The sequence below is a fragment of the Peromyscus californicus genome, unplaced genomic scaffold (genome assembly GCF_007827085.1).
Source record: "Peromyscus californicus insignis strain IS unplaced genomic scaffold, ASM782708v3 Scaffold_21__1_contigs__length_65335640, whole genome shotgun sequence".
Lineage (NCBI taxonomy): Eukaryota > Metazoa > Chordata > Mammalia > Rodentia > Cricetidae > Peromyscus > Peromyscus californicus.
The window spans coordinates 61,508,914-61,529,176 of NW_026294514.1; the positions used below are offsets into that span (position 1 = coordinate 61,508,914).

A 20,263-nucleotide genomic window follows, 5' to 3' on the forward strand; every position below is an offset into this window, starting at 1 on the left:
TCTCCCCACTAAGGTCCAAGCCACAGCCCCCTCCTCCTGTTTACCTTACTGTTCCCTCTGTTCTAAGATGCCTCTATATGGAACCCCTGGAGAAAAGACTAGCAACTAAGAAAACTTTCCCCACCCCCACCAACAGGACCAAAATAACCTTGGCTGTGGTCAGAACCCTTTCTAAACATGTTGCCTTGTTCCATTTCTAATTTCAGCAAACTAACTCCCTAGGGATGCTTTGCAAAATGATTCCAGATTTTTCTTAATGCCCAAGTATCAGAACTGCCACCAACACTGAGACAAAAGCACAGGTGTTAGGACTGCCAGCCTGCACACTGGGGTTTGAAGTCTGACAGCATTCACTGGACCTGGACCAGAGCAGCAGCCGCCCAGCTGCTCCTCTAACAGCACCTGTCTGGGGGCTTTGGCTTTGAGTCTTAACATAGCTGGGAACTTACCGCCCAGGCCCAGCTGTTGGGAAGCTTAGAGATAAAAGAGCTGCATATTTCTGTTCACACAGAGGAACTCTAAGCCCATAAGAGATCCATGAGCCTGTGGTTCCCATCTTTCCGAAGGAAACTAACTGAAATATAGTTAGTTCTGTGACCATGTTTCCATTTTTAGGGAAGAGGAAAATGAACAAAAATAATTTTTACAAGAAATAAAGCATGATTAGTGACAAATAAAACCTGACAGCAAGTATTATTACAAGCCAGAGAAGAGAGACTGTAGTTCAGTGGTAGAATCTGCCTAGAACATCCAAAGCCTTGGGTTCAATTCCAGCATGACTAAAACAAATAAAAGAACAAACAACAAACAAATAAAATAAACAAACAAATAAACTCAGCTAGAAATAACTGATTTGTAGTATTCATCCTGTGCATGAGAACTCAGTCCCTAAATGGTGGCTCTTGAATTTGACCCTCTCACGGTGCCTTACCTTTGCAGTTTTAGCATAGTACAGTGTTCGTCCTCGAAGCTTAAAGTACCTCCTTTTGGATCGCTGGAACGAGTTGTTCTGTTTGGTCAGCATGCCCTCTTTGAGGATGGTCTGAAAGCACAGAAGTACATTGTGAGCTTACATTCTGAGGTGCCCATCGCCCTGAAACACCCTATCATGACTGATGAGCAAAGTGTGCCTCTAAAGGGCTAGGCAGCCTACCAGAAGAACATTCTCACTTTCTCACAGACCTTGACCTCTACTCAGGCTAAAGCACTGTGATGCAAGGCGGGGGGCAAGGGGCATACCATTTCTCTAAGGGACCACAGAGTACCTGTGTTAGAGACCCAAGGTCTGTCCTAGCTATGCCCAGCAGATTAGCAAAAGGGAAACTGAGGTTCAAGGACTCCAGGAAGTAGCAGCTGGGAACAGCTGGGAACAACTGGGACACAGGACCAGCACATTCTCCAGCTTCAGCATTTGGTATTTTTCAGCTATTCTTGGCCCTGCCTTCATGTTCTCTGGCCTCTTGCCATTTCTCAGGATTCTGTTGCCAAAACTGTCCACGTTCATTGCTCTGGGTTTCAGTGTGGCTTCAGGCCTGTGTTCTGCTCAGCCCTCTGCATGGTTCTGAGGTCAGTATAAGCATCTGATATTCATCCTCCCTGTGATACAGATAAGCCATTATAATACAGGAAATATTCCTTTTTCCCCAGAGAACTTCCCCTGCTCAGTTAACAGTAAGTCAGAGCTGTCTTCCTTCATTTGCCCCATGTACATGGCTCCTAGTGGACACTGAGTCCTACACAACACTTGGAAATCAAATGCTCAAGGAATGGCCAGATGCTCTGAGCCACTCAGTCACTAATACAGTCAACACTAATAAACAGGCTGGGTATAGCTCAGTATAGAACGTTTGTCTAGCGCACTCAAAGCCCTGGGTTCCATTCCCAGCACCACAAAGAAAAGATAATAATAATAAATAGTATCCAGGAGAACAAGAATCCTACTCCACATTCAGCACTTTCCTTATACTACAGCAAACAGCTGAGCAACCCCATGCAGGTTTGCCCTTTAAGCAACTTTTAAAACAGTGTATGTATGAAGCACCTAGACATTTGAGGATACTTAAAACTTCCTAACATAAAACCATAGTGAACAAGACACAGAAACCTCGGGTCATCCAAACGTGCCAAAATACAAAGACAGCACATTTATGTAAACAAGTCTGTTTATCATAGGGGAGAGAGGTAGAGGGACAGAGAATATTAAACCAAACCCCAGCTCCCTCACCCTCTAAACACACAAAGCCAAGTTCAGGGCCCACAGCCCAGCAGCACATAGGCCATTACATGGTGCCTGAGATTTCCTCGTCTCCTCCTGACAAGCCACCTTCCTGAGGCACCTTCTGGGCTGGGTGTGATGCATGTGCCCATATTTACCCACAGGCTCACTGGAATGGACTCTGCTCTGGTACCTACCTGGTACTACATCAGCTGCCCTCTTGAGACCAAACCAGGCGGAAACTGTTGATGAGTAGCACACTTCCTCATGTTGTCGTGTCTATACCTTCACCTCTTATTTCTGCAGGAGTCACTCACCCCATCTCCCAGGCAGTTAAAGAGTATCAAGGGAAAAATAACATGATGGCACAATCCAAGAAGAAACACATCCAGCTAGTCACTCACACGCAGGCCCTGTACTATGACAGAGGACTACCAAAAGGACCTAAGATCAGGGCACAAGCCAATCTGCAGTATGGAAGAGCTATAACCAACTTTGATTTTCAGCACCCTTTACAGATCCAAGTTCACATGGATGGCACTATTGTTAGAAACATCTGTATATAACACCACCAGTCCATGGATGCCTAGAGCACAAAGAGAGAACCTTTCCTGTAGACCTTAAAGGGCTCACCTATAGAGATACCTCCTCAGCCCAATTCAGTTTCCTTACCTATGAAGGGAAAGAAACTGCTTCCACTTCTTTCCTATGTGCAAATTTTAAAATAAAAATAAGGCAACAAAATCAATATGCTGAACCCAAAAAAGTTTCAAATTATCCTTAAAGGACAGATAAGAGTATTTTTTTTCGAATATGCTGCTAGTATCTCATACAAAAGAGGGAAAGCAAAATTAAAGCACAATCCCCACCACCACCCATATACACAGACACACAAATATCTTTCAGAAAGTAGACCACAGCCTGCAAGCTTGGGCTGCCCAAAGAGACCTGCTATTCTATTTATAGGACAAGCATGCTCAGAAGGAGACCCTAGTGGGTTGCAGCGGAAAAGGATGGAGAAAGATAAAAACTGATATTTCCTTGAAGCTTTCTCAGAAACTATATTTTGTCTCCTCATTCGTGCTCCTAAATACTACAGATATACTACAGGATATTTTTAAACACTCAGTCCAAACCAGTTAACTTTTAAAAGCCAAGAAAACTGCACCCTGAAACTATGTGCTGAGCTTTGCAATGGAAGGCTGCAAGAGGCACCACAGGAAATGCTGCTGGTCTGGCAGACCGTCTCCACCACAGAGCCAGTGAGAGTCAGGGACAGCCACAGACAGGGTCCTGGCACATGTGAGAATATATTCTCTTTCCTGTCTCCCCTCTTCAAACACAGAGCAGACAATAGCTCAGATCACAGCTCAGGCCACAGAGCAAAGAGGTATACTGGTGTCTAACTGTGGAAGTATAGGCGGGATAAACAGACAAGAATTCTGGGAAGAGGAAGGCTGAGTCAGGAGATGCCAGCCCACTGTCCAGCGGACAGCATGTAATGGCACACGGGTAAAGCCACAGAACACGTGGCAATATTCAGATTAACAGAAATGGGCTGAATTTAAATGTAAGAGTTGGGCAGTAGTAAGCCTGAGCTAATGGCTGAGCAGCATTTTATTAAACCAGTGTATAACAACATTATCCCACAGCATATATACATAATTAAAAATTAAATATGAATCAGGCAGAGGAAGAAGAGAAGAGGGTATATGGAGAGAATGTCCAGTCAGCAAAGAGCTTACAGCACAATACAAGGACCCAACCAAGTTCAATCCACAGAGCCCATGAAAATAAAATTGTAAATTTTGTAATTACATTTGTAATCAAAACATTGGGAAAAGCAGAGATTAGCAGATCACCAGGGCTCACTGACCAATCAAATTAGCCTAATCTATGAAACCTCCAGTCCTATCAAAAAACAAGGTGGGGTGCCTAAAGTACAACATTCAAAATTGTCCCCTGGCTTCCACATACCCAACCACACACATACCCCTGTGCAAACATGCACATCCACAACATCCTGATTTAGATCAAGTGGATACAGGTAAACTCCTTCCTCTGCTCCAACACCATATGCAAATTCATGTGCTTCAGAGCTATGTGCACTCGGCCTTTACCTGTTCTCATTACAGTCTACCAGGACACTAAGGAGATGCACAACTAGGGACACACAATGTTCTACACTGAATATCTCATGGCAAGAGAGTGTAGACTAAAATATACCTGGGCATCCACCATCCTGGAGAATTCTCAACTCCACAGAGCCAGGACCCCACATGTGGCACTGTCAGTGTAACAAAAGGAACACTACACAGATTTTTTTCCCCTAAAGACCTCTAAAATACCGACTTGGGAAAAGTGTCAACAGCTTTATTTTCTTACCAAAGAGAATTAATTTCAAATACCAGTGCCCTGGTTTCTCTCCAACAGCACCAATATTAAAAGTGATCCATGTTCTCAAACCCCCTATACCATAAAAGTTTACACGAAGAGCAGGGGAGATGTCTCATTCCTATCTTCACTAATGTGAGGAAGGACTGAATCAGAAAGGAACCAAAAGAGGTAACATCCGAATCCCCAAGAGCTGTTCAGGGGCCTGTCCTTCATCTGGGGTTCACAGCAAATACCCACCAGCACAGTCAAGCAGATTCTCTCCTGGCACTGCGAACAAGATCTCAGAAGTGCAGTGATGTTGCAAGGAGCGTCGTCACCACAATGCTCACTAGCACTTCCTTAGTCCTGGTCAAAGACAGAGTTGGTATGGAAGATGGCTCGCTTGTCTCTGACATAAGGGACCACAAGTAGCTTCAACACTCCCTCATTTCTGACTTGAAGAGACACAATGCCTAGTACTACAGCAGCCACACCAAGGCCCTGAAGTAAATGAGCAATCGGGCGCATTTCTGCCAAATAAAGGTCACTGTCCACTCTACTTAGTACTGATGTTGGTGTCACCAGGGTCCAAGCCACAACACATGAAATAGACCTCATCTCAAGCCATTCTCTTCACTGACCTATGCCATGTCACTCACTCTTAGCCCTGCATTTCCTGTGTTTAGAATCAATGGCATCAAAGCTAAAAGAAGTATCAGAGCCAATGAGAAAGTTCAGCAGATAAAGGCACTTGCTGCCAAGCTTGACAACCTGAGTTCAATCTCTAGGACTGACATGGTAGAAGAAGAAAACTGACTCTCACAAGTTGTCCTCTGACCTCCACATGTGTGCTGTAGCACATCCTCCACCCTCCACAACACACACACACACACACACACACACACACACACACACACACACACACACACACACACAAATAAACGTTAATTTAAAAAAAAATAAAAGAAGTAGCCCCATTTCTAAGCGGCTACCAAGTACCACTGATTCTGTCTCTCTTCCTGAGTTCAGATGCCCAGCTAGAGCTAAAATTTTGATCAATCTCAACCAATCCCTCTCTCCTTTTCTCCCTCTCCCTCCCTCCCCTACTCTCTCTTTTTTCCTTCTGTCTTTTTTAACTTTTTTTTCTTTTTTTTTCCTTTGATAGAGAGATAGAGATTGGAGAGACAGAGAGATAGAGATTGGGGAGAGAGGTTGGAGAGAGAGTTTGAAAGGGGGATAGAAATTGGAGGGAGAGAGAGATTGGAGAGAGAGAGATAGACTGGAGAGAGAAACAGAGATTGGAGAGAGAGAGAGATTGGCTATATATATATATACATATGAGTATATAATCTCCAATTTTCTTTTTTTTTTTTTTGAGATAAGAGTTCATATAACTCAGACTAGCCTCAAATCACTGTGCAACTGAAGCTGTTGTCTTGAATTCCCTGCTGCCTCCACCTCCCAAATACTAGGATTCTAAGCATGCACCCATGTTCAGTTTAAATTACTGTCTCTATGCCTCAGTTTCTCTCAAAGTGTGACCCAAGGGCTGGGGATATAGTTGTGTGATAAAAGCAAATTGCTTGGTGGAGACAGACCCCTGGGTTCCATCTCCAACACTATGCACAAGAAAAACAAGATGAAAGTATACCCCCAGACCACCTGAATTGGCTTCACAGGCACCTGTTAGAATGTAGGACTCTCCCAACCTGCCTGGGAACAAGCAGTTCTGATGAAGACCCACTTACATAAGTTTAAGAATCAGACTTCTTCCAGACTCTCCTCATCTCTCCTGCTGCCATATTCTCTCACCCAGTGCCTCTCAACTCAGATACCACTATAACTACCTAGCAGACAGACTTGAGAAACACTAGCCTCTGGTCTCATCCCTCCTCATCTCAGCCCTCCTGAGAAATCAGAATCAAGTAGGCAGGAACCTAAGGGGGCAGTGTTTAAAGCTCCCTGGAGGTCCCAATAACCATCCTCTCTGAGAACCCACACCCAGTCACAGACCTACCCAGGAGGTAAGTCTAATGTGGGTTGCAGCTTCTCCCCATCCTTCTTTCCTTCCTAGCCCAGCTGCCCTTCACCCCTGTTCTTTTAAAGAAACCCTCCCCTGACTATGAATCTTCAGCTCCTCTTTCCATCAGCTGAAAAACTATTATGCTTCAGACCAGAGGTAAATGACACTGTCTCTGAGGGAAGCCTTTCCAGAACCCCCACCCTGGTAGGCACAATAGCTGCTGTCTGCTCTACAAGTATACAGACTTCATCCTAAGACTGTCTCTCTCACCATACCAACTCCTAATGATTCTATCCATCTTGGTCACCCCAATGCCTTAGGAACTGTTTCACCAAACCATAAAGGGCTAACAAACATCTCCTATCTATAAAGAGCTTCTAAACATCAAGAACAGTCTAGGAAAGTCAGGCATGATGGTACACCCTCTAATTCTAGCACTAGGTAGGCTGAGGCAGAAGGATCATATGTTCAAGACCATCCTGGGCTACATAATGATACCCTGTCTAACAAATAAACAACAAACAAACAAAAAGGAACAGACTAACAATCCAATAGAAAGGCAAAAATATGAACAAACATTTCATAAAAAGAGAAATACAAATGGTTCTTAAACACAAGAGAAAAAGAAAGCTTAACTAAAATACCATCTTCACCATCAGCTTGACCAAAAAAACATAAATATATATATATTAGAGAATACTGTGGGCCAGGCTGTGGGAACAAAACTGCACATAGCAACATCCAACAAGATTATACTCATTTCCCTTCTATCCAAGCCTACCCCAGGCACAAACACCCTGAGTAATGGGGGAGGGGGGTCACTCTGCTACCGCTGCCATGGGCTACAGGCAGAAACAGAAAATGCCTGAAAGGTCCAGTACATAAGAGGCAAGGGCTGGATCAACTGTGCTACACTAAGAACTGCACCACACAACTGCACCAGAATGAAGAAGCTCTCTAACAAGCTGCAACAAGGTCCTCAGAGCAGTAAGGAGTAAGAATGGTGAGTAACTCCCCCTGCCACAGGAAGACATGAGGGGGAGGGGTGAACAGAAACAAGCAGTTTTAAATTCTCAAGAAGAAATAAATAAAAATATAAAATAATACAGGTGATTAAGTGGTCACCTCGAGTGGGAAAGAAAGGGTAGAAACTGAGACAATGCCAGGTCTCTATCTACAAAGGATTCTTAAGGGGTCGCTTCAGCAGCAATACTGGAGAAACTGGCTTCAATTTCTTGCTCAACTGGCCAAGTCCACATGTGTTCACACACCATCTATTTAGTCTACACAGAGGCCCTCTCAAGGCAGCCACGGCAAACATTTCCACTCAGCAGAAGAAAGGGCAAACAACGAAGTATCTGTAGTGCCCACAAGAAGCCAGAAAGCCTTCATGTCAGCCTTGCCATCCTGTGAAGATGCTAAAAAAGAAATTGAATCCAAGGGAAACACCTCCACCTAGAGAGAAGGAACAGCTGTGGGCCTTGACCCTGGATCTGTCCTATCAATCCGTGTGCTTCCATTACAAAACTGTGGAGGTGGGATGGGAATATGTTTTGAGTAGAGTTACCTTCATTATTTTTGCTTTCACGGGTTCAGGCAAAAATAAATAAACTATCATCCTACTGTTCCTGGAGGACAATGTATATACACAGAGACACAGCCCAGCTGCACCACACATCAAGTGACAAACCTGGACCACCAGCAGTTGGAGGGACATTCTAAGACACATGGTACTGTGGGTCAGCCACAGTGGAAAGGATTCATTTGGAGTCCACAGAGTATGGTCTGTCCCCTATAAAGCTGTGGAATGAAGCTGCTGAGTTTCAGCAAATATTTACTGAGCACTCAACATGCCAAGCACTGCTGGGAACACTATGACGAAAGGGATGGGTCTTAGGAAAGCTGCACTGGAGCAAAGGATAGTTCACAAAGCATAAAGTACCGCAGAACCAGCTCTGGAACACTCAGAAAAGGTGTGGATTAAAGATAAACCAAAACACACTGTGGTGTAGTCAACTCGGCTCTTTCAACTTCTGTATCTGTGTGGAATGCTTCATACAGTATGTTCAAGTGCCAGAGAAAGTCAGAGGTCAAGAAGCCTGAAGATGCACACTAGATTACTGATCCTCCATCATTCTCTAAAATACAGCACAGAGACCTCTTAAGAAACTGCTTTTCAGGGTCCCATGGAGTGCCACTGTCATGTTCAAACAGTGGAAGCTGGGACCCTGATCTCACTTCTTTTAAGGCCTCAGTTATAAATAAAGCACCAAGCTGAACAGCTCAACTCTTAGACACCTTTCTGTATGGAGAGGTTGCTTCTCATTTAGTTGCCACACCCAGGGTCCAGCCACTGCTCACATTCTCAGATAACATCCTTTCAGCCTTTTTTCAAGTGTGTGCATGTACAGGATAATGCAATACAACAATCACTTAAGAACCTGCTTCCCGCCGGGCGGTGATGGTGCATGCCTTTAATCCCAGCACTTGGGAGGCAGAGGCAGGCGGATCTCTGAGTTTGAGGCCAACCTGGGCTACAGAGTGAGTTCCAGGAAAGGCGCAAAGCTACACAGAGAAAGCCTGTCTTGAAAAAAACCAAAAAAAAAAAAAAAAAAAAAAAAGAACCTGCTTCCCAAACAACAATACCTGACTAGATCTCCTTCCTGTTTTATTTCTCCATATCCTACTTGAGTTCATTCAAATACTGATGGACACTGACACAATTAAGAATGTATCTATGAGAAACTAACAGTATTCAAACATCAAATAGTTTGACTGTCCAGCTAAAACAGATCCTCTTTATATCAAGACCTTCAACTAACTGATTAGACAAATTTAATTTCCAACACAGAATTTAAAAGTTTAAACAAAGGGGAACAGAGCAAAGCTGTTCCATATAATGTGCACATTATTACACTATTAGGGAATTTAAACCCCATGTTTAAATTCTACAAGTCGTGTCTTTTTGTAGGCATGACGGTGCAGAGGTTTCTCCATCATATATTCTTGCTGAGGCCATTTTAGGTTTAACTAGAATATGATCTCCTTGATGGAATCTTGTGGAAAATTACCTAGCTCTAATCTGGGAACCCAAGGTCAAGATGCCCCAGCTAACTAATCTTAGCTTCTATTAAACTGTTGCATGTACAAACCTCCCCTTCCAGTTAAAACCACTTAGCTTCTGTAACACTGCTTGCATGCACAAAACCTCCCCCTGCAGCTGCTGAGTGAGATACCAGAGTGTGGTTTTTGCCTTTAAACACCCCTTAACCAGCCAGGCTGTGGTGGCACATGCCTTTAATCCTAGCACTCAGGAGGCAGAGGTAGGTAGATCTCTGTGAGTTTGAGGCCAGCCTGGGCTACAGAGTGAGTTCCAGGAAGAGCTCCAAAGCTACACAGAGAAACCCTGTCTCAAAAAAACAAAAAAACAAAAACAAAAACAAAACTTACTTATGGTGATATTTTATTTGTACTGAAATGTGATTTTATTTGTATGCTAATAAATAAAGTTGCCTGGGGGTCAGAGCTAATAGCAAGCCATAGCAGAGCTGGGCGGTGGTGGCGCATGCCTTTAATCCCAGCACTTGGTAGACAGAACTAGGTAGATCTCTGTGTGGTCAAGGATACAGCCAGTATTGGAGACACACACCTTTAATCTCAATACTAACCACAGAAGATCTGGAGGTCTGTACAAACAGGCAGTGACAAGGCGATCATGTGGTTGGGTTTACAACTAATGAGAAGGCAGAACAGAAAGTCTATATAAAGACAAACACTCAGGAAGTAGGTCTCTCTTGGCTGAAGAGGCTAGCTGCAGCAGGCGGGTAAGGCTCTTAGCTCTGATCTCTTGGCTTTCTTCTTTGCATTGGTTCTGTGTTTCTTATTTAATAAGACGGTTGGTTACATCTACATTTGGCGCCCAACATGACAAGAATCCATTAAAAACTGCTTGACTTGACTTGGCTTGGTGGCAGGTCCAGTTTCCCGCCTGGGCGGCCAGCTCCCTAGCCCGGGGCCCAGGTCAGCTTGGCCTCAGGCCAGACTGACCATAGCCCCAAGCAGTTAGCTGCAGCTAGAGCTTTTTGCTTAAAGCCGGTGCTACAAACAACTCAGGCCTGCCCTGATGAACAGGGCCCCTGCCTGTAAAGCCAACGCACGTGGTCGGAGTTTAAGGAAGCCAGAGCCAAGGCTTGCCTCGGCTCAAGAGGGAACACATGGCTGGATTTAAGCTTTAGCCAGAACTTCTGGCTACGCTTTCTTGCGTTCTCTCTCCCTCTCTCCCTCTCTCCCTCTCCCTCTCTCTCCCTCCCTCTCTCCCTCTCTCTCTCTCTCTCTCTGGATTCACACCTCGGACACTAGGTGGCTGTTTTGAAATTCCCTCGAATTTCTACTGTTCTACACAGACTTGGTAAGTCACTTAACATATCAAATATTTTAAAGGAAACTATTTAAAAGAGAAATTTTTTCCACATTTAAAAAAATGGGTTTTATGTGTACATTGGAAGAAAATTGGGCTTTGTTTGAAATTTTAGGCACTCTGACAATGGAACAACTATATGAGAAGATTAATGTTGACGAATTATGCAGTTTATTACTATGCTTATCCTCATTTTACTATTTAAAAAGATAGTCAACTTAAGTGCCAAGATAACAGTTTTAGAAAAACTTGTTAAACCTGTAAAAATGAATCATAGAGAAATTCAAATTCAGACAGAAGAAATTAACAGTGAAATTGTTTCAAGATTGGATCATAAGGTTACAGAAAGAAAGCCTGTTTTCACACAGTCACCCTTAATTTATCCGGTAACCGTACAGCAGTTGCCTAATCAAATGACTACACAAAATATTTGTGCTCCAATTGAAATGTTAGATTTACGAAGGTTTAAGGAGGCAATAATATCTTATGGCATGCATTCCCCATATGTAAAGCAAATGTTAAACTCTTGGTCAACATATAATAGGATTATACCACAGGACTGGTGGGAGTTGGCACAGGCTGTTCTGGAACCCAGTCAAAGGCTCCAGTGGGAAATGTGGTTCAGGGATGAGGCTAAAAACATAGAAAAACAATGGAGGGATAAAGGAATACAAGTCTGCCAGGATCCGCTTATTGGAGAAGGCCAATATGCTTCAGTACAAACACAATGTTTATATGATGTCCAAACCCTAATTCTATGTCGAATGGCAGTCTTGAATGCATGGGACAGAGTTGAGGAACCAGGAAAAAAAACTGAGTCATTTACAAAGGTTATACAAGGCCCAAAAGAATCTTACACAGATTTTTTACAAAGACTGGCTTCAGCAGTAAAGAGAATGGTCCTGGATTCAGAAGCTAGTCAGATAATAATTGAATCTTTGGCCTTTGAGAATGCAAATGCAGCATGCAAAAGAATAATCAGGCCGTTAAAGGCAAGATCTGCACCTTTGGAAGATTGGATTAGAGACACAGTTAATGTTGAGGCTCATGACCATGATGATATGGGGGTAGGAGAAGCAATTTCAAAAGGTTTGAGGAATGTTAGATGTTTTGGATGTGGAAAGCAAGGACATTTGAAAAGGGACTGTAAACAGGTCATTCCTAGAAACAATGTTTCTTCAAGGAACAATGGCAACAGAATGCCCCTTCCTTCTGGAGTATACAGAAGGTGTGGTAAGGGAAAACACTGGACCAACGAATGTAGATCAACAAGGGATAGACAAGGTAATCCTTTGCCTCAGTCTTCGGGAAACTCCCAGAGGGGCCTCATGCAGGCCCCCATAGCAAATCCAGTTCAAACCTTTCCTGCAGTCGTAGAGGAAACCCCTACTCAGAGCAATTAAATAACCAAATGCCTACTGGAATAAATCATGCTGGTCAGGATGATGAAACAGAAAAAAAAATAAAATAAAATTTTATTTTTTCCTGAATAAAAAATAAAAAAATTGCCGGGCGGTGGTGGCGCACACCTTTAATCCCAGCACTCGGGAGGCAGAGCCAGGTGAATCTCTGTGAGTTCGAGGCCAGCCTGGTCTCCAAAGCGAGTTTCAGGAAAGGCGCAAAGCTACACAGAGAAACCCTGTCTCAAAAAACCAAAAAAAAAAAAAAAAAAAAAAGAAAAAAAGAAAAAAATTTTTATTCAGGAAAAAAAATAAAGAAAATTTTTTGGCAAACTTCTATTAATGAAAAAAGACCAAAATTAACAATAAAAATAAATGGTGTTTTGTTGTCTGGTCTGGTAGACACAGGTGCAGACGTTACCATAATTGCACCAGAATTTTGGCATCCAACTTGGCCTCTTCAGGAGGTAAACGTTCAACTGTTAGGAATTGGGACATTATCTCAAGTGAAACAGAGTGCAAGATGGCTCGAATGTATAGGTCCAGAAGGACAGAGAGGAAAATTAAAACCATATGTGGCTAACATAGCTATGAATCTGTGGGGTCGAGACTTGTTGCAACAATGGAATACTCAGATTAACATCCCTCCAATCTCAGAAACAAATCATAAACTAGCACATGTTTCTGAGAGAAATATTAGAAGATATTATTCTAATGAGTGGTCACCAGCCATCCATATTATACAAGAACAGGGCACAACAACTGATGATCTTCCAAAGACACCTACAGCTCTACCTTTAAAATGGTTAACAGACGACAAGCCTGTATGGGTTCAGCAATGGCCTTTAACAACAGAGAAACTCCAGGCTTTAGAAGAGCTGGTAGAAGAACAGTTAAATGCTCAGCATATTGAAGAAATTGTAAAGAAATGTCCTACTTGTTCCTTCTACAATCAAACGCCATTACCAGCAGGATGCAACCCAAAGGATACTCAGAGGAATGAAATCTGGCAGATGGACGTGTTTCACTTTGCAGAATTTGGAAAATTGAAATATGTACACCATACCATTGATACTTATTCAGGATTTCAATGGGCAACTGCTTTGAGTTCTGAAAAAGCTGATTCTGTAATCACTCATTTGCTAGAAGTTATGGCCATCATGGGTATACCTGCACAAATGAAAACTGACAACGCTCCAGCATATGTCTCTGTTAAAATGAAACACTTGTTTGCTTATTACAACATAAAGCATATTACAGGCATACCACATAATCCTACAGGTCAAGCAGTTATAGAAAGATCAAACAGAACACTAAAGGATATGCTAAATAAACAGAAAGGTGTAACAAAAAAAACCCAGAAATAGACTGCATAATGCTCTATTAACTTTGAATTTTCTCAATGCCAATGAGAAAGGAACAACAGCTGCAGAGAGACATTGGATAATAGAAAAAACTACAGAATTAAATCAGCGTATATACTTTAAGGATATGCTGACCTCAGAATGGAAAACAGGATATGTGTTACATTGGGGACAAGATTTTGCTTTTGTTTCTACAGGAGAAGATAAGCTGTGGGTACCATCAAAATTGATAAAGGTTCGATTTGAACAAGAGAGACCTATTAATTAGAGGAGGTGATAGTTCATCAACCAGCATGAACATCCAATTTAAACTAACTTATACCAGTAACACGTGCCTTTTCATTTAATCAGATAATAACTTGTCAAAAAGGAACATCCCCAAAATTAGTCTTGGGGAAAGGTTTCTGTTTTTGTCTTTCAGGAGAATGAAGGTTAAGGAATCTGAAGAACACTGGACAAATGAGACAACTGAAGAAAAGGGACAAATCATCTATCCCAGGAAACAGAGTTAAATGGCGTATGGGTATATCATCTAAAAAAATTTTATGTCTTCCTAAATGTTTGTTTCTGCTCTTCTCTAAAGATCTCACACTATTGGTCTTCTAATAGTCTCAGTTCAATTAAAATTTAAAGCTGACTTTGGAGTTGGAGAATGGCTCTCTCCTTTTTTTTTTTTTTTTTTTTTTTTTTTTTTTTTTTTTTTTTTTTTTTTTTTTTTTTGGTTTTTCGAGACAGGGTTTCTCTGTGTAGCTTTGCGCCTTTCCTGGATCTCACGCTGTATACCAGGCTGGCCTCAAACTCACAGAGATCCGCCTGCCTCTGCCTCCCGAGTGCTGGGATTAAAGGCGTGCGCCACCCACCGCCCGGCTGGCTCTCTCCTTCTTTAAACTCAAGCATGTTGTTAAAAGGAAAATGCAAACTCCCTGTATCATGCCAGAAGAAAAGAGCCACCTTCTGCTATGGGACAGGAGAAAAGCCAAATTAATTAAGGGACTATTCTATTACTAATCTCAACGCTTTGATTCTATTCTGATTCTTTAAACTTTTCTTAAAGTATAAGTTTTATATCAAAATTTACAAGATTAATATATATAGATATAGGTAGATAGATAGATAGATAGATAGATAGATAGATAGATAGATAGATATAGATAGATAGATACATTTTAAACTTTGTTAAGATATGAATGGTCATATAGAATACTAACTAATTCTAGAAAGAAAAAAGGCTTCAATTAGCTGCATATATATGTCTTTGTGTTCGAATCTCTTACCAGTTTTCTTCAGGAAATCACAGCCAGGCCTAACATCAACTGAAGTCTCCAGGAAGAAGATGGGGCCCCACAACAACAACAATTCCACATGGACAATAACAGTATCACTAAGCTGACAAACATCATCTACAGATCAGCTTTGAACTACAAAGTGCTCAGAGCAATTTTGAGAGGGCTAGCTGAGATGATTCAGTCTCAAAGACTACTTGAATAAGGACTTGAGATAAACCCTGAACTTTGGCATTATACACAGACTGGATAATGAAGAATATAGTTACCTTTCCTAGAATTTGACAATTAACCTAAAATTTTTCTTTCAGGATAAAGATAACTTCGCCCATACCCAGCAGGAAGCAATTTTAAGAATACGACGCCCACATTCCCAAAGAGGTGGTGTGGGGTAGGTGGTTTTTTGGTCTTTTTAATGGGTTTGAGGTCTGGGGTAATTTTCATTGTTTAGGGGGGTTGGTTACAAGTTGTTGTCAAGGGTTAGGAAAAAGGCTAGGCAAAGGAGATTAGATTTAAGGTTCTTGTTTTTTAAAAAAAAAAAAAGAAAAGAAAAAGACAATTACTAGTTTTAAATACTTTACATTGGATTGGATTGTTTTATATTGTATACAAATTATATATCTTGAAATTGATATTGTTAGAAAATGCTATATGTATATTTCTAATTGTACTTATACCGTTCATTTAACAATGTAATGCAATTTGCTGATCCTTGAATGTTATTATTACCAACTATTAGGATATAAAGAAATGAAAGTTAGTAGTTAGACATTACAATAGAACTTGTAGTCATATTAGATATGTTTTAAAAATTGAGCAGATATATTTTAGATAGATAGGTCATCTTCAAACCTTCAGAGATGTACAAAATATGGCATTTAAAATGTTTTAATAACTTAGAAAATTTTTCTTTTTTGTTATGACTATGAGACATGTCGGCTCCTGGCAGTACCAATCTACTTCAGAGAAAATATGGGCATTGAAGAAACTGCATATGGAGTTAACTATCATGGTGGCAAAAGTTAGCCACTGGACAACAAAGTATCCTCGAATCAACTGTTGACAAACAGGACAGACAGGACACGAAACAAAGGACTACTGATTCTTGCCAAAACAAGTGTGGTTATGGCTTTATCAAAAGGCATGTTCTGAGGCCAGGACAATATGGCACCATCCCTGAAGTGGCCTTCGCAATCCGGAAAAGGTACAGTGCCCTTTTCTTCAAAGGCAGCTGAACAGGCAGTGGGCTGATGGCTTCTGATGTGCAATGGAACAGCAGCTGAAACAGTTATTCTTGAAGAGTAACTAAGCTCACGCCTCTCAATAGTAGACTGGCATTTAATAGAGGGATGTGGAGAACGGGATGCTGAGATGAAGCCATATATACACAGTCAAGAAGAATGGACAGCTGAATTCAAAAACCATCAGCAATTTCCAGAATTTAAAATCCTGAATCATGACATGACACTAGTGGAATTCAGGTGTTTCTGGTACATGGACTGCTCTCACCCAATGTGAGGTTGAACTGTTGACCTTGTGTACATCCTACTTCACAAATGAGTCTGTCAGATACACTAAGCCTATAGGCTGAAGATGATGCCCCAACACTGTGGAGAAACCTCAGGTGACTGTCCAGGCAGCTGGCTGTTTCTGTCAACTCAGAAATTTTTTGGAAGTTGCTTGCATGCACTTCCTGTTTTTATTTTTGTTAGGTAATATTATTTCCTTCTTGGGTCTCTGAGGGAGTTGAAGATTAGTTAGTTATAGTTGAAGACTAGTTAGGATAGAGAGTGAATTAGGTACATTTTGGACTTACCAAAATAGGATAGATAATGGAATTATTTTCTCTGAATTTGTCAAATACAAATGGACTAGACATTGTTTAGGTATTTATTACTTGTATATATTGTATATAGTTATTGTACTTTTGTATATAGTTTTTCTTATGTTAGTTATAACCTTTTTCCTTTTTTCTTTTTATTAAAATAGAAAAGGGGAAATATGGTGATATTTTATTTGTACTGAAATGTGATTTTATTTGTATGCTAATAAATAAAGTTGCCTGGGGGTCAGAGCTAATAGCAAGCCATAGCAGAGCTGGGCGGTGGTGGCGCATGCCTTTAATCCCAGCACATGGTAGACAGAACTAGGTAGATCTCTGTGTGGTCAAGGATACAGCCAGCATTGGAGACACACACCTTTATTCTCAATACTAACCACAGAAGATCTGGAGGTCTGTACAAACAGGCAGTGACGAAGCGGTCATGTGGTTGGGTTTACAACCAATGAGAAGGCAGAACAGAAAGTCTATATAAAGACAAACACTCAGGAAGTAGGTCTCTCTTGGCTAAAGAGGCTAGCTGCAGCAGGTGGATAAGGCTCTTAGCTCTGATCTCTTGGCTTTCTTCTTTGCATTGGCTCTGTGTTTCTTATTTAATAAGATGGTTGGTTACATCTACACTTACTCAGCCTGGGCTATGGTGGCAGCAGACTCTTTAATCCCAGCACTTGGGAGGCAGAGGCAGTTGGATCTCTCAGTTCAAGGCCATCCTGGTTTACAGAGTGAGTTTCAGGACAGTCAGAGCTACATAGAGAAACCCTGTCTTGGGGGTTGGGGGGTAACTCAGCAACCTTACCCCTGATTAGACCTAAAACCTGGGCCAAAGAAAAACACCCTGACCCTGACTTGACCCCAGGACCAGGGTTTGAAATCCAACCAATCCCTGAGCACAGAATCCCACCAATTCCTGAGCTTGCCCCAGAATAAGACCACAAAAATCCCAAGTCACCCTGAAAAGCTCCATCCCCCAAAAGAAACCCTATATAAGCTCTGTACCCTGTTTGTTTTGCTACTGCTTCTCACCCTAGAGGCAGCCACCCTCCTGGATTCTTCCTTCCCAATGAATCTCTTGAGTAAGGTTTGTTATGCAATGTGACATTTTTGCTGGAGTGGGGCTCAGCTGTAACAACTTTTGCTGGAGCTGGTGTAGAGCTGTAGAGCAAAGTGGAACAGAACTGTAACACTTTTGTTAGGGAATCCTTCCCCTAGCAAAGCAGAGTTGTTACACTCCAGGGGATTTTAAGCAGAGCTGTAATGCTTTTGTTGGGGAAACCTTCCCCTAGCAAAGCAGGGCTGTAACACTTCATTGATCCTGAGCAGAGCTGGAACAACTTCACTGGGAAAACCCTCCCCTGCTGGAGCAGAGTTGTTACATTTGCATTGGGAACCTTTCACTGGAGCAGAGCCATAAGCTGCTACACTTACAATGACTCTGTGGTATTCCTCTGGTCCAAACTGCCAGGATACCTTTCCTTCCAAGCTGCAATGCTTACACTTACTCTAAAAACTTGGGTCCTCAATACCTTAGTACCAGCCAGCTTCCAACTGGCTGTAAACTGTGTCCTGAATAGTAGTCTCTCCTGGGCTCCTCTTAATATTTTGGAGGCCCCAGCGAGATCTCCAGAGACTAGCCCCCCCCCCCCCCAACCAACACTTAGGAGCAGCAGTAACCCCAGGAATGGGGGAAGAATACACTGGCTGGTGAGGACTCATAGGGGGCAACCTGAAACGTCCCAGGGCCCCAAAAAAATCCTGACTAACCATCATCAAGTGCTCCAGAGGCACCAAGTTGACACCCCCAAAGAGGGGGGGGGGAACAGTAAATCAAAAGTCACCTGGTCTGAACACCTCCAGAGGTAAGTATGGTCTATAGGAGACACCATCTGGTTAGGACACAAGAGGGGAAGTCAGAAGCAACCTTAGAAACTATGTCTCTCTGTGTGTTTCTGTCAGTTCTATCAGTTAGAGAAACAGATCTAAAATGGAAAGAACAGGGAGCCCAAGAGTGGAACTGCTAGGGCACTCGGCTCACCCGCTTCCTACTGGCAGCCTGCTGCTGCTGTTGCTATGGCTACAATGGTGTTCTGAGCAAGCCATCAGTTTCCCTGTAATAACAAAGCTTTCTCTGGTTTGAGACATCCCACACACACCACACTCCACACCCCTACAACTCCAGCTTAAGACCTACGGCCTCTTGTTGGGGACCAGAATCTTTTTGGCTTGGCCAAGTCACATAGAGAAACCCAAAACCTCCCCCTGCCAGAGGAAATTGACCTTCCCTGTCCTCTTGCTCTGGAGCACTAGCCTTTGGCTTGTTTAGTCCCTTGACTCTGCTCAAGGTCCTGGAATCCTGGTCCTGTTCCCTCTGTGAAGTGGGGAAGGGCCCAACCTCTCTCATGGGGGGTAGGGGGCACTGCCTTCTAAGCAGAATGCATGCAGGGAGGAAGAAATAGTTTCCTGAGCAGAATGCTCTCTCTCTCTGTTCCCTCCCCTGCTTGCTCTAAGCACCTGGTTTCAGTGGGAGAAGGGGGAAGCAAGTCCCCCAAGCAGGCAGGGGAGGGGGAGTGGAAGTTCAACTGCTTCCCTGTTCATGGTTTATGATGTTTCCTTATCTACCAGTGACTCGCTTGTATAATTGGAAGACCCAAAATCCTCCATTTCTTCAGAGAGGCCACAATCCCTTATCAGCTGCTTTAAGAGGGTGTTGGATGCTTTTTTGCCAAATATTGGGAAGATTAAAAGCAGCAGACAAAAAAACTACCAACTTACCCAAGGTAAGTCAAGTTACTCAAGAACCTGATAATCATCTGCTGGGTTTTTCTCTGTGAGACTAATCGGGTATTTACTCCCAATAGACCCAGATGCCACCAAAAACCAGCAAGCCACTAATATGCCCTTTGTCATGCAGCTGGCCCCAGACAAGAAAAAAAGCTCCAGAAATAAGAGAGGTTTGTGGGCTGGAGAGATGGCTCAGCAGTTAAGAGCACTGGCTGTTCTTCCAAAGGACACGGTTCAATTCCCAGCACGCACATGGCAGCTCACAAACTGTCTATACTCCAGCTCCAAGTGATTTGACACCCCCCCACAGACATATATGTAGGCAAAACACCAATGCACATAAAATAAAAATAAATCATTTAAAAAAAAGAGAGGTTTGAAAGGATGAATAGATTTCAACTTTTGAAAACTGCTCAGAAAGTTTATAACAGCCAAGATTCAGCTGAAGACAGACAGGGAAAGAAACTGACATGTGGTGATCGCTGCTTAGACTATGAGAAAGGGTTCAAAAACTTACCAACATTGTTTTTTGAAGCCCTGAGTGCAGATCTGTTGGAATTCAGGCAA

General features: G+C 42.5%; 1 protein-coding gene across 3 annotated transcripts in view; it reads right to left on the bottom strand.

The window, feature by feature from the left end:
* Positions 1–20,263, bottom strand: part of Dgkd (diacylglycerol kinase delta) — a 104,278-nt gene that overhangs the window by 64,840 nt on the left and 19,175 nt on the right. For all 3 annotated transcript variants that reach the window (XM_052750492.1, XM_052750493.1, XM_052750494.1), the window contains one exon: positions 932–1,042. In XM_052750492.1, the coding sequence (XP_052606452.1) occupies positions 932–1,042 (111 nt within the window). The remainder of the gene's footprint in view (positions 1–931; positions 1,043–20,263) is intronic.